This window comes from Cheilinus undulatus, linkage group 21 (genome assembly GCF_018320785.1).
Source record: "Cheilinus undulatus linkage group 21, ASM1832078v1, whole genome shotgun sequence".
NCBI lineage: Eukaryota > Metazoa > Chordata > Actinopteri > Labriformes > Labridae > Cheilinus > Cheilinus undulatus.
In genome coordinates, this window is record NC_054885.1 from 14,944,457 (window position 1) to 14,960,134 (window position 15,678).

General features: G+C 40.0%; 1 protein-coding gene across 1 annotated transcript; it reads right to left on the reverse strand.

Moving 5' to 3' along the window:
• Nucleotides 1-9,190: 9,190 nt before the first annotated feature.
• Nucleotides 9,191-14,485, reverse strand: zgc:66443 (uncharacterized protein LOC406856 homolog). Its single transcript, XM_041778525.1, has 2 exons — nucleotides 14,255-14,485; nucleotides 9,191-11,829 (listed from the first exon to the last, which is right to left on the reverse strand). The coding sequence occupies exons 1-2, from the start codon at nucleotides 14,445-14,447 to the stop codon at nucleotides 10,772-10,774; spliced, it is 1,251 nt and encodes a 416-aa protein (XP_041634459.1). The 5' UTR covers nucleotides 14,448-14,485; the 3' UTR covers nucleotides 9,191-10,771.
• Between the last annotated feature and the right edge of the window lie 1,193 nt (nucleotides 14,486-15,678).

Sequence of the window (15,678 nt, forward strand, 5' to 3'; positions counted from 1 at the left end):
AAGGATAAAGGAGCTGTCACTTAATTTATATATCATATATACAAAGAATGGACCAGACATAAAAAGTTTCAGACCTACATTTTCCTGAGTCAACCTTTGATTGTGCACATGTAGGGTTTTCAATGTCTACTTCATTGTCTAATGTGTAGAGTTAACTCTACAAACATTACTACAGGTGTTCCAGTTTTACATGCCAGTATTCTGTCTTTTTACTGGACTTGGACTGGAGTTCAGGAGTTCAGGACTGGGTCAAGAATGGTGACTCTGATAGTTATAAAAAGGTTTTGGGAATAACTTAAAAAATGCATATTTTTTATTTTCCACACAAATGTAGTTTTTTCTTTGTTGTTTAGGGAGTTTTGAATCAGTTTCACTAAATATTAGATCAGCTGGCAAAGATTTATTCACAGTTGTATTAGCTTTTCTGCACATGCAAGAGTTCACTGTAATTTTATGAAATTTTTGATAAGTACTCCTACTTTTCATGTTCTGGTACAACACAAAGTCTTTACTACAGTACTTTGCAAAAGTTTTAGGCATGTAGAGCGCTAACGGCTCTTCACAGGTCCTGATGTTCCATAACCCCGAGCTGAAGAGAGGAGGGAGGGCGGCCAGAGTCAGTATCGACACATTTGACATGTACGTGTGTCGCTCAGCAGCCAAGGTCGAGCTTAAAAGCATTTCTTTTGTCCGGGCCTTTGCACTCCTGGTAATACGCCCAGCAACCACCAACAGTGTTCAGGTGCTCAGAACATACACACGACAACCAGATGGTTGTGGCAACCCTCCTAACAGTACCCTAGGCTATGTTTAAGTACCACATCTACCCATAACTCTGCCCTAAAGCTGTGGTTTTTGTTTTGTTTTCATCAGATTATTTTCCCATGCCCTTAGTAATGTACAAAGACATCCAGAGCATGACCTGGGTTGTGTCAATCCTCCTTCCCGCCCAATGAGGCCCTCAGGTGGGCGTACTCGCCATTACACGCCTTACTTCAGCCTCAAATTTCGGCCCAAAAATGCCTAAAACTTCTGCAGTGTACTATATGTAACACTGCATTTCAAAATGGCCTGAAATTTTACCCTTATTGATACAGAAGTTAAGTGACCAGCAGTCATAGTAGCCAGCTGAACTGACAGTAGTGTCAGGTAGGTCAACCAGCTTTTTCTAGCAGAAAATTCAACATGATTTGATCCTCATGACTCAGCAGAAAACTCACATTTTTTTCAAAACTCATATTTCTGTTAGTATACTCTACTGGCACACAGCACAGATCTCAACAGGAGAGTGTTATCCCAAATCATGTACTTCCATTGCACACTTACCAGAAGTGGCACCCGTTAAATCTGTTCTTCTGTCTTTGGCAATCATCATTAAAATCTGACCACTATTTTCACACACAATTAATTTAACCCATATTTTATCTTTTACATTATTCCCTCAAAGAAATTAAACTTCTTAATTTGCCTTAATTGCCTTATGCTTGATTAAAATGGGCGGTAGTTGCATGTTAGCTTGGTAGGTAATGCTATTGTAGCTAGCATGCCAGTGGTACCAAATGTGCTATGTCACCAATATGAGTTTACTGAGGATGTGAGGTGTACTCACATCTTTAGAAGTAGTTACACAAGCAGTTCATGGCTTTAGCATTGCTAACTTTAGCTTATGCTAACAAAGCTACACTAGGTGCGTAGCTATCACTTCTACATAAGACAATGTAGCTAAGTTAGCTTAGCAAATGAGAGTTTTAGCTAGCACAGCTAAAGCTAATGTAGCTACATGCTTTGTAAGCTTAGCTTTGGCCATGTCAGCTACGTTTGCTGTGTGAGAACGTTTGCATAGAGGACAAGCTCTTTTTTCTGTACGTAGACTGTTTACTTGGCTTCATTAAACATTTTATCAGGTTTTGCAGGTCATGTTTTTATCTTTTAACTTTTGGTATCCAACTGTTACCTTAATCCTTAATCTGACTAGTTTTTAGGATGTATTTCCGTTCTAACAGAGATGGTGTCTCAGATGATCAGGTGTGGGAGTGGCTGTTATAGATGTCTGCAGCCAGACCCATCTCACTCAAAATATTAAGAATTTAGTAGAAGTGTGCAATTTGGAAGAACCAGTCTATGTTTAATGTTGAACCTTACTTGTTGATTATAAACTGTAAAAGATATTTTCATCATGCTAACAGGCTAAGGCTAAGCTAACAGGTCTTAGTTTGCTGCGTCATGCTAACAGACTATGGGTGAAGTTGAGTAAAGGTCCAAGAAAGTGTTTCAACCCTTTGGCTTACAATTTCCAGTAAAATTCCAGTATCCTCCCACTGCTAATGGAGCATAAATATGAAGTGGAAACCATTTCTGTCTAGTATGGATGGCTGTGCTGTTCATGGTAACAGTATTATGAGGATCTCACATTAGAAAGGTTAGAGGTTAGACTTTCCATATCTGGCAGCTGAGCTAATACATTAGTTTGTTTTTTACTTTAAATGATATTAAGATGTTTACAGAAAGGATTAGCTTGTGTGACTTTATTTTGGGTTAAAATGGGCGAGCATCTACTGCAACACAATGGATGGGCCAGCCTGGAGGTTTCATACACTGAGTTTACCCCCCACTAATATGGAAGCTAAACTCCTTGATAATTGAAGCGACTTCCTGGAAACAGCATTTGGATGATGTGATGAAAACAGATACTGCTGTGTTCAGTTTTGGCTTTGCTGGATGTACCTGGGAGGGTAAATCTTTACAGATCTCTGTTGAGGCTCATTTTTCTTTCCTCAGTCATGAAAATACATTTTCAACAATATTACCATCTCTAGCTTCTTACCTAAACACTGGGAAAGACGTTTAAAGAATGCTTCCAGGAGGCGCAGTCTAGCATGGACCTCCACTTCTCCTTTGTTTCTGTCCAAGTGACATTCACTTCCCGTCCGATCTTTGCCCAGCTGTTCCGGCAGTATTTGAACGTCCATGTTCATTCATATGTTTACAGTTCCCAACCAAAGCAGGCTACACTCTTCAACACTGCCCTATGATTTCCAGTGGTATTGCAAGTTTGTTTGGTGTCTGTAAGCTTCCAGGAAATGTGGACAAATTGAACACCAAGTATGAACAGAAGGCTCAGTTTAACATAAACATGTGGCTGTCAAACTCACACAGGTAGCATGCTTCAAAAATCAGCCTGTCTTTGGGCCTGTTTACAGCTTTACACCAGCCCTATTTACACAGAATCAATATAAGCAGTTGTGTTTGTACGCTATGATTAGGAGGGTGATTATCAGTCAGAATGACCCATCAGCAGCTTCCATTTAAAACTGTGGAGGTTTCATGTTTCATTCTCATATCAGTCAAACCTTAATCATTTCATTTTCTCTCACATCACATCATTTCTCTGATATTTGCCATGCTGTGAATCGCACGGATCACATTACTATTGCACTCTTAACTGAACTGTGAAAATTCAAACTGCATCCTATTGTTACCATGACTGATGATGATGATGATATCTCAATACAAGTGGTTCTTCCTTGTTGTTGCATGATGCAATATGTTTATTATATTTCTATCTCTATACCCCTCTTGCCTGTTTTCTAACTAAAGTGTTTACATGAGGACACATTGAGGAATGGCTCACGTTAAACTCCTGCTGTTTACAGTGTTATTGTTCATCTTTTATGCACGACTGGATGTATGAATGTGGCTTTCTATACGATATCGTTGAACTGTTGTTTACACTGATCTCGTGCTTTACAGTTGTTCTTATATTTCTATCAGGTGTTTTATGTACAATGCAACAATAAATTTGGAATGCAACACAGACTGAGCTCTGGGTTTGAGTTTGTTTATGCCGTGCTGCTCTTAGAGGTTTGTGGTTCACTACTGCCCCCTAGAGACAAAACAGAGAAGTACAACAGAATCTTACAAGGACTCAGCTGATTGAAGCACTGACCCTCAAAACAAGTTGAAGGTACTTGAACTTTACTCAAGTCTCTTTGCTTCTACTCCATCTCTAATGAGAGGGCTGCAGTTTTTACAGCATTAGGTTTTGCAGACACAACATATGAAAACACTAAATATACAGTATGATTGAGATGGTAGCCCAAAGGGGGCATCCATACTATACATTGATATTATTGTTGTATCTTTTGGTGATAACTGATAAGAAGTTTGTTGTTTTGAATGTCAACGTATACATTTTTCATTCTCAAAATTGCAAAAGCACAAAACAAGTATAGAAATTCCCTGATCTCATTATTGCAGTGTTAATTCTGGCAGCTATTTCTAATTTTAGTTTGTCTTTAAATGAAATGCATTTTAGTTTTAGGCACATTTTAGTCATTTCTACTCTTTTTAGATTTAGTCTAGTTTTAGTCGACAAAAACTCAAAACATTTTAGTCTAGTTTTAGTCCATAAAAAGTCAAAACATTTTAGTCTTTACTTTTATTCCAATCATTTATTTTCTTGCCTTAATTTGGTACCAAATCATGCTAGTGTGTTCTCTGCACCCTGTCAAACCTGGGGTCCCTGCTTTCTACAGCTGAGAGGCGGAATACCAACAGATGCATTGCATTGCATTTTGAATGTCTGATGAAAACTAAATTCCATTTGGTCTAGTCTAGTCTAGTTTTAGTCATCAAAGATCTATTTTTGTTAGTTTTAGTCTAGTTTTTGTCATGGAAAAAAAAAGTCTGTCGACGAATTGTTATAGTCGACGAAATTAACACTGGATTATTGCAGCCTATGGCATCATGACATGCCATGGTCTTGCTATCATAGCGACCAGACTAGTGTTTTGTGAGCTGGATCACCAGCAATTATCTCATCACAGGAAAAAATGTAGATGATAACAGTTTGAACATTTATTTGTTAAAAAAAAAAGACATGTCACATCAATACAAAATACTCATCATCTCACAGAATCAAAGTCTCCTCAGAGATCAACACATTCACCCTGATAACCCAACGGGCTTCACCACTGTCAAAATGTTTATTCATGTTACTGTAAAAATATCTCATCTTGTCTTTTGCAGTGTGAAGCTGTTTCCCGTCATGTTTTACAATCAGCTGTCTCCAAAAGCACAGATATTTCCAGGAGTGACATCAGACGAGATGAGACCCCTCTGACAGCCATCAAAGAGAAAATAAATATTAATCTATGTGTAGTATTGCAGCAGCAAGGCTGCTCCAAAAAAGTCTCTCCACATGAGTTCATTAGATCAGTTTTAAAATCCAGTACACGTGTACTTCTTCAGCTACATTAATTAATTACCCTCTCTTGGTGATGAAGTTCACATGTGGAAACCAAACAGGAATGACAACACAGCAGAACAAATGTACTAAAACATGTCAACATCTATGGGCTCTCTACTTTTCCTTCTTTATCCAAGGCCCTTACTGGTTTTACATACAGACCTAATGCCTCCACTCTACACTCTTCCTTTGCACTCAAATAAACCCTGCTGTTGCTATTGTTCACTCTGCTTGGGCTTAAAAGTACACAAACACAGCCTAATCAATCAAACAATAAAATGCTGAAAATATTTTAAAGCAATAGTAACAGCATATCTAATAGTAGGCTTAACGTTTGAGCACAAGCAGAGGGAATCAAGACACAAGCAGGGACCGTTTTAGTGCAATGGCAGGGTTTTCAGTTAAAGTATTACAAAATCAATGGAGAATAAATTATGGGACAAAGCCCTGGAGTAAGACATGGAAAATGCCCTACATGTGTCAATAAAAACATCTACCCCTATGGAAATTTTTAAGGACATTTGCAGAAATTCCCTTTCACACATGCTGCTCACTGTGGGAGATTTTCCCTGACAAGAGAAAAGCAGGTTCAAGGTGCAATTTTCTCGCTCTTGTGATGTTTTGTCTTCAGTATGAATGTCACAGAGGCGTCCTGGGGGGATGAAGAGATCCCACCTCTGTGCTGGCATCAGAGGTAGTAACAGAAGTGTTGTGTGCATGTCTGACTTTGTATGTGGGGCACCTAACATTTGTTTCCACAACGCTGTAACCCACTGTGAAATTACGCAAAACAAAGACATTGTGGAATCATCATGAATGCACAGATGGCAGCAGAGCTTTGTTTCAGTACTGTAACAAAAACACAATAAAAGGGCTTAACTAGAAAGTTGACGACAAATCCAAGTTGGTGGGTGGGGCAACAAAGTGAAACATATTTACAGTATACAGATGTGTCTCAAAAAATAAGAATATCATGTTTTTTGATGTGATTTCATTCCAAATTTTCAACCCAGATATGCTAGACTAATCTCATTTAAAGTGAAATATTTGAGGATTTTTTTTGTTTTGTTTTAATCTTGATGATTACAGCTTCTCTTACAATCCACTCTCTCCAAATATTACAAAACATCAGTCCAAAAAAAGATTTGTAATACAGAAATGTTGACCTTCTGGAAAATTATGCTCATTTATGCACTCAGAACTTAGTCTGGTCTCTGTTTACACAAATTACTACGTCCATGTGACGTGGCATGGAGACGATCAGTCCGTGGCACTGCTGGGGTGTTAAGAAGCCCAGGTTGCTGTGATAGCAGCCTTCAGCTCATCTGGATTGTTGAGTCTGGGGTCTAACTTTTCACTATGTCCAAGAGATTCTCTATGGGGTTCAGGTCCAGCTAGGTGGCTGGTCAATCAAGTAAAGTAACACCATGGTCGGCAAACCAGTTTCTGGTAGTTTTGGCTTCACTGTGGGCAAGTCCTGCTGGAAAAGGAAATCAGTATCTCTATAAAAGTTCTCAGCAGATGGAAGTGCTTTAAGATCTCCTGGTAGATGGCTGGCAGCATGGACTCTGGACTTGATAAAGCACAGTGGACTAACAGCAGTAGATGACAAACCATCACTGACTGTGAACACTGAAAACACTGGTTCTTTTTCTCCTTAGCCAACATGAGACGCTTATGACGTCTGCGGTTCAGGATTTGCTCAACACCAGGAACATGGCACTTGTAGTCTATTTCCTGGGCCTCTCTGTGTAGTGGCTCTTGATCCATTGACTCCAGCCTCAGCCCACTCCTTGTGAAGCTCCCTGAAGTTCTTAAATCTGCTTTGTTTGAGGAGGCTGAGCTCATCCCTTTTGCTTGTTCTCTGTTTCTTACCACACTTTTTCAGTCAACTCTCCATGAATATGCTCTGATACAGCCTCTGATACAGCTTGTCCTTTCAGCAGTGACCTTATGAGCCTTACCCTCCTTGTGAAGGGTGTCAGTGATTGTCCTCTGGACAACAGTCAAGTCAGCAGTCTTTCCCATGATTGCAGTTGTGTGTACTGAACCAGGGTGAGAGAATAAAGGCTCAGGAAATGTTTGACAATTGGACTTTTCCACAATATTGTAATATTTTTAGATTGTGAACTTTAGATTTTGTGAGCTGTAATCATCAAGATTAAAACAAAAGAGGATTGAAAAATTACACACTGCATGAGATCAATCCAGAATACAAGAAAGTTGAACTTCAATTAAATCATAGCAAAAACACCCAAACTTATCGAGATATTCTAATTTTTTTTAGGTGTATCTGTATATGGAAGGGTGGGACAAAACAGAAACAGTAAGCAGAAAGACTGTAGAGCAACCATATCTTTCAAAAACATCAAACTGGTTTGCACTGATTGAATTTTAAAAACATTAAGAATGAATGGTTTCTTAGGGGCCTGGCAGGAAAAAATCCAGATAAATTTGAAGTAAAATTTCCGTCCTTTAAGAGCTCACTTGGAAAATTTTGAGTAAATAATCAAAACATGGGGCATTTATGAAAAGATTATGTTCAGGTCTTTGAACCAAAAATTTTGTTTGTAACAGCTCTGGAGTTTTAGATTACAAGATCTTCCTCAGCAGAAGAGGAATTTTTATTTGCAGTAGCTGTCTCTTTGTGTGTGTTTTTTTTTTTTTTTCTTTTTTTTTTACTTAGTTTCCCCCCAAAGTTTCATTTAATTAATTTGGGGTGGAAAAAGTCCTTCAATTTTGTTCTTTCTAGGACTGATAATCTATTTACTATATGGTAGATATACGTAAAAATTAGCTGAAACCATAGAAACATTAGTGATGTTGGGGGGGAGGGAGGTGTTTTGGATAAATTGGTTACTTGGTGTATTGATCATACCCAGATCTGTATCATCAGTAAAACCTTTTTAGATCTTCAAACTGTGTGAGTCTTATTTTCCTCTTCAAACTGTCATTTATGGTTCTTTTACCCTATGAGCCCATCAAGTGCAAACTTCAATTCCTCACATTATTTCTTTAACTTCTCCACATTGGTTGACAGCGACTGTCAGATGCAAAAGTCTCTGAGACTGAATACGACGATCCTGGAGTCAGGGTCTTTTTGGGGTTGATGGATCCCCTGCAGGCGGGTTCTCCAGAAATCACACACTTACTTGTAAAAGTTAACATAAATAAAAATAAATAAATAAATACAAAGGCATGAATGATCAGTCTAGCTGCCTACAAACATCATACTGTGAAAACACAATGCTTGTTAAAGATGCTCAGCAGGAGGATCAAAGAGAAACCGTCAGTGGGAATGTAGATCCGGTTCAACGGGAGACCTCTGCTGCTCGTCCTATGAAATCCTTCTTTTCTTTCATCACAAACCTCAATCATGCTGCATCACAAACCAGTGGGATTTAGATATATAGTTTCCTTTCTGTTCTATTATCAAACGTTTGGTCTAAACCTGCTACATTATTGCATCTAATCATATAAAAAGTGTTGTTTTGTTTTGCTGAACCATCATCAGTTTTTAATGTCTGCTAGACAAAGCTTCCCTCCTCAGGTTTATGCTAATGTTCACGAGTCTACTGTGCTGCAGTCTTAGTCAGAAACTTAAGCTGATGGCTTCTATGTCCTTGCTTTGTACCGAAGAGATGAATAATAGATTCTGTCGTGATCTTCTGAACAATCTTTAAGTAATCTTAGTAAGCCTGACTGATAGAGCAAGTAGCTGATATTATCAGGCAATCATAGCATAGTCCTCAAGAAGCTGCCAGACAGCAGGGGGCATGGTCCTCCTGTCAACCAAGACAGGACGACCACAGTGTACGAGATCAGCTAAAAAGAGGCAAGTGAATCTTCTGAGGAAGACTGCAGGAAGTAAGCAGTCGAAACATGTCAAGGTAACAAAAAATGCAACTTGTCTGGCAGTACAAATACACAGAAAAAAAGGAATTAGTATTTACCTTTATGTTTATAGACAGACCAAAAAACTCAGAATGATTAGAACAGTGTTGCTGCATCATTAACTAAGCTAGGGTTATAGTTTACTACAGTAATACTCTTGTTGCTAAACAAGGAGCAAAGCATCAGAGCTGAGCAGATGGTATTTGACAACTAGCAATAGTGAGGATGCATTGGTTCAACATTGGTATCAGCAATATCGCCCCTGCTAACAGACATCCGCAAACAATGTGGTATGAATAGATGTCAGCGCAAGATTTTTATCAGTTATGTATCATCAGTTTAATCCTGGTATACAAGTTGCAATCATGTAATCCCAAATGTTCTGGAGGCAGGAAGTGGGGGAGAGCCATTAGGAATAAAAAGGAACAAAGGAGTTAGTACTTTACAGCTCTAAAAGCATCTCTATGGTGCAATTATCACAGAATTTCTACATTCACTGAATTCGATGCCTTCACTTAAGTAAACGTGTTTTTCATCACAGATTAACTGATTTTCTTGGCATGGAGGTGATCAATATAAGAAAATTACTCAGTCCTGCAGACCTGGTCTAGTCAGATGAAGGGAAACAAGAGTCTGGAGGACTCTTGTACTGAGCTAAGAGGCTAGCTGAGCCCTTTAGCATTCAAAAAAGTCCTCATTATGTCGCAGAAATGCTTTAAATTAAAACAGTGATTTACTTTCAACCAAACAAACCTTGTTGGGTAAGCGACCAAGTAATGATGCACCGTTAATGAACAAGCCTGTGTTAAAAAAAGCTATTTAATGTGAGCCATGGTAGCTAGCTCCCATTTGAGTGCCAGTTTCCTTTCCTACTTCCATTGTCATTATTTAATCGACATTTAAAAAGCCAAACTGTGACCAAACGAATAGTCTTTTGGGGGTAAAACAACCGGCTCAGCTCAGTGAAGCTGGTTTCCTGTCACGAGTGAAGCTGGAGGTTGGTAATACAGACATCAGCTCTAGTAATACAGGTAAGATCTGAGTTTAATGAGCTAAACTGAAGCAAAACTGTACTGAACCAAACCAGACTACTTTGTGAAAACGGACCATACACAAGCGTTGTGTGACACCGCTCACCTAGGCTTTAGATAGATGGAGTTTTAGAGTCTTGCCTGCCATTTCTCCACGAGTTTAAAAAAACAACAACTCTTTTTTGCCCAAATATGTCACTACTTTCTAGACACAAAAGAAGAAGGAAAAAAAAGTGGGAAATGCTATTTTGAGATTCCTGTACTTGTATATCTTTCCATACTTTTTGTACCTGCTTTCTATCAATAAAGGCGCATTGTATGACTTTGTTGTGTTGTGTTTGCTATTGAAATAAAGATTTACACCCCTGTAAAAATATTATAGCTGTAGTTTCTAGGTAAGTTATGGGTATTGTATATGATAATGGGATGTAAAAAGGAAGCCTGTAACCTAAGAAGATGCACCACTTCAGTATAAACAAATACTATGATTATATGCATCAAAAACTAGACATATGCCTGTCTTATTCATATCTACAGCCCACTATTTTGTGATGCCATGATCTCTCCTAAAGTGACGGACCTCTCCTGAACGGACCAATCAGGCGTTAACCATGAAACACATGTCCTTCTTTAAGTGAATCTGCAAACCGCCCGTGTTAGTTAGTGTCTTGGAGCACTGAACACCGCGGTCTGGTTTCTCCCCTGCATGTGTGCGTTTGTGTTTCTTCATGGTGTCTCCATCGCTGAACGTGCGGCAGCAGTATGGGCAGCTGTATGGCCGCTCCCCTGTGTGAATACGCAGGTGACGCCGCAGGTTTCCTCTCTGGCTGAAACTCTTGGAGCAAAAGTTGCAGCGGTGCGGTCTCTCGCCCGTGTGCGTGCGCAGGTGACGCCGCAGGTCTGCGGACTGTGCGAAAGACTTGCAGCACCACTCGCAGGCGTAGGTCTTTCTCTTCTGCTCCAAGTGGAGGCGGAGGCTGCTGGCCTGGTCGAACGCCTCGCCACAGCGAGGGCAGCGATGGACGAGTTCAGGGATGTACGCGGCTGCTGCAGCGTCGTTGGAAACAGCCGGCTTCTCCTGAGGTTTCTTTTTGCGATGAGCTTCGTGTCGGTCTGAAAGCACCAGCACAGTTCTGTCGGCATCTGTTCTGAAACTCGGCTGTTCCTGTGTGATGTGAGCGGATCCGGCTGCTGTCAAAGACTCAGTCTGACCTTCAGGTTCACTCACTTTGTACTCCTCAGGTTCAGCTTTGATCAGAGGAGGAGCTGGGGCCTGCGTCTCCTCTCTCAGCACTGGAACTTGAACATGAATCTTAGGAACAGAGGTGGTGGGAGGATTTAGAGAGGAGTGAGTAGGAAGAGGTGATGCTTTCTTTAATTCCTCATTGTGCGGTTCACACTTTAACACCGTCTCCCTGACCTCAACAGGCTTCTTCTCTCGTGGCAGGATTACCGGCCCTGGAGACGTCTCGCCCTGCAGTGATGGGAGTTGCACCGAAACAACCTGCTCATGAATAGGATTGGAGGTGTTGGCTGGTGAGCGTTTGGGCTGGTTCAGGGTGGAGTCTGACTCCTCTGAGAGAGGCCTCAGCTGCAAATCAGGTTGCTGCTGCTGCTGGTCTGAAGCTGCAAACCCAACACTGGACCTGGTCGACCCTGGAACAACACACAGTAACACAACAGAGCTGCGTCAGAGACAAACAAATATCACAGGCAGCCTTGAAGCTCTTAATTTGCAATAGAAATACACATCAAGTCCCAATGGGGGGAAAAGGGCTGAGTTCAGCAATGATTTTCAACATAATGACAGTTAGAATAGCATTTCAGTAACCTAAAAATGCTCTTGTTCTTCAACTACTCATTTAACTTGCCTTTTAGTTGAATCTTCACATTGTGGACTGTGCTTTTAAGGTTATAAACTTGAAAAAAGTTCAGCACTTTTTTTTTGTCACCAATACTTTAGAAGCTACATTTTGTTATTATTTCAATGGTGGTGGAGGTGACAAGCCATTAAAAGATTTATGGAAACAGGAATGCCTTTGAGTTATATGAGCTTATGAAAAATGCAATGCCTATAAAATTATTCAACCTCTTGGATATTTTACCCTTTTATTGGTTTGATAAATCAATCAGGGTCAGTATGATTGGGATATTTGACAAAGAAAAGAAACATTTACTGTCAAAGTGAAAACAGATTTCTACAAATTAAGGTCAATTAAACAAAAACATGCCAGTTAAAATACTTGATTGCATGAATATCCACCCCCTTTAAAATGACTGACCAAATTCAACAGAGTTTGGTGTTAGAACTCTCACAGTTAGTGAAATGTGGATCAACAGAGTCCAGTGAATGCATCTCAAGTGACTGCAGTCTAAAGACACATCTGTCTAGAAGGTCCAGTAACTGGTTAATCAGTATGCTTGGCTAACATTACACCCTGAAGACAAAAGAACACTCCAAGCAACTCAGAGAAAATGTTACTGAAAATACAAGACAGGGGATGGATACAAGTAAATTTCAAGGCACTAAACATCCTCCAGAGTTCAGTTAAATCCATCGTCATGACATGGAAGGATTATGGCACATGTGTAAATCATTCTAGATCAGGCTGTCCTCACAAACTGAATGACCTTGCAAGAAGAAGACTAGTGAGAGAGGCCACCAAGACACCTATGACTGCTCTGAAGGAGTTACAACCTTCAGCAGCTGAGATAAGAGAGATTTTGCATACAACAACTGTTCCCTGGGTTCTTCATCAATCAGAGCTTTTAGGGAACATGGCAAAGAGAAAGCCACTGTTGAAGAAAACTCATTAAATCTCAACTAGAGTTCACCGAAAGGCATGAGGGAGACTCCATGGTTAAGTGGAAGAACGTTATTTGGTCTGATGAGACCAAAATGTTGCTTTTTGGCCATCAGACCAGACGCTTTGTTTGGTGTACAACAAATACTGCGCATCACCACAAACACACCATCCCAACTGTGAAGTACAGTGATGGCAGCATCATGCTGTGGGGATGCTCCTCGGCAGCCGGACCTGGAAGGCTTGTAAAGGCAGGGGGTAAAATGAATGCAGAAAATTATAGGGAAGTCCTGGAAGACAATCTTATTCAGGCTGCAGAAGAACTATGTCTTGGGAGAAGATTAATTTTTCAGCAAGGCAATGACCCTAAGCATACAGCAAAAGCTACACAGAAATGGTTTAAAGACAACAAGGTGAATGTTCTGTGAATGGTCAAGTCATAGCCCAGATCTCAATCCAAAAGAGATTGCCTAGACTGAGCTGGAGCAGTTTTGCAAAGAAGAATGGAATAAAATTGCAGCGCCTAGATGTGCAAGCCCGATTGAGACCTATCCAGACAAACTGATTGCTGTGATTGCAGCCAAAGGTGCATCTATTGCTGACTTGAGGGGGCTGAATATTTATGAAATCACTCATTGTACATTACATATTTTTATGTAATGACATTACTTTGAAGAAATCTGTTTTCACTTTAACACTAAAGAGGTTTATTGTTAAAACAAAATTACAAAATCCCAAATAATGTTGACCACAATTGATTTATAAAGTCAATAAAATGGTGAAACATTCAAAGGAGTGAATTCTTATAGCTCTGTAAAATATAATTAAAGTCTGCAACTCATTAGAACTTTAGTGGAAAGAACAGACCCTAGGCAGTTTTCTTTCTGTTTACTGTTTTTGTCGTTCATGACTCAGCCAACACAGCCATGCTTTTCCATGTATTCTGTTATAATACGCATGAAAATTAATTCGCAATATAGCTTCATTTATCCAAAGAATCAGCTCCTTTTCTTCCTAAGTTGGTGCAATAGCTGACGCCAGAATGTAGGAAAAGGGAAGCTATAAAAAACGCAAAGAAAAGTCAATTTTGTAACAAAAATCGACCAATGTAGAGTATTTCATCCCAGCCGAATTTAAAATCGCAACTTTATTAAATTTTGTAACTGTTTCACTTATATTTATTCCGACATAAAGCTTTATTCTCTTTGAAAGTTGACAATATTCCCGGATCAGTTTGGAGCCTTGGTATCGGTGCTAGCTGACTAGCTGTCTCTTACTTAGCCACTCCGTCTCGGCCTCCAGCAGCAGGATGTCCCGCAGCTGCCTCCGCAGGCTCTCGTTTTCCCGCTTGGTCCTGGCGGTCTCCTCCCGGTACTCGGTCACCGTGTCCTCCACCACGTCCAGGATCTCCTTCACCACCACCGTCAGCCGCTCCGTTAGGTAGGCGTTCAGGAGCTGGAGTTTGGTCATTTTGGAAACACAGACAGCTGCGGCAGCATCCACACAGGAAACACAGACAGACAACAACAAACGAAACCGGAAACAGCTTGTATGAATCACCATGTACCTTCAGAATAAAAGTGGCTTCTAGAAAAAAAAAAAAAATTTAATTCCGATTTTATTTAAAAATGTTAGCACTGAAAAAATGAACATATAAATTACTTGTGGCTAGGATGGTTTTAGTCATTCATGGTTCTATTTTTCCTATAAATATGAAATTAAGTTAATATCAATTTCAGACCAGCAAATGTGATTGGACAGAAGACACTCCTGTTGAAACTGATGCATCACTGGGACTTTTCACTGTCGTATCACTCCGCCTCAGTCAGGTATTCAGAATGTTGTGCATCATTATTCCTTAAAGTCTGGATGTGTGACACAAATCCATCTGGCGTGTCAGGTTAGCTCTTTTAAGTGTTTCTTGGAAAAATAAACCTCCCAGAAAACTTTAAAAAGGGAAGGTTTGGCCCAAGGAAATGATCCATTGCGAGTAACATCAATTAAACTGTTTCACACTTGAGTATACCGCGGTGAAGTTAGTTTTAGGTTGGATATTCACAGACATTCACTACGGATCTACCGGTGTCCTCTCACTCTTCATACCCAGGAATGGTAACAGCAGGACGGGTAAATCTGCTCAGCACCAGCGCCGTCAACGTCGGGTGATAATTAAGGGACCGCCAATAAATTATCTGTTGAAGTTCTCAAAATGGCAGTTTTTCTTCAATAGCTTCCATGTGATTTGACTCACTGTCCAAAAATCAACCTAAAATGATAATACTAAGATGGAACAATGGCTGCGTTTACATGGACATGAGTATCCCGGTTATGAGTCGTATCCCGGTTTTTATCATATTCGGGATACTGTGTTTACATGCGCACAGAGAAACCCGATTATTCATACTCCCGTATACATGAGAAAACTAGTATCCCGGTTTCTGATCACTGAATCATATCTGCGCAGGCGCCTGTGATGTTATTTTACAACACCAGACTAAGTAAGTTTGTAATTTGAGGAAATTAGATCACTGTTGGTTATTTTGGGCTTAACACGGTTAAATGCAAGTATCACATTGCAGAAATGGTATCCACCTCATCCAACAACGGGAGTAAACAAAAATAAACTTGTTTATATTAAGAACGCTTCCTTACAGGTAAAGAATCTGCAGATAAAGAGAGACTGAGAGGAGGGCAAGCAATG

Bases quoted from the DNA above. Each gene is read 5' to 3' on its own strand.
- zgc:66443 (XM_041778525.1), bottom strand. From the start codon at position 14,447: ATGACCAAACTCCAGCTCCTGAACGCCTACCTAACGGAGCGGCTGACG. The intron at 11,830-14,254 runs GTAAGAGACAGC...GTGTTGTTCCAG, and splicing joins GGCCGAGACGGAGTGGCTAA to GGTCGACCAGGTCCAGTGTT.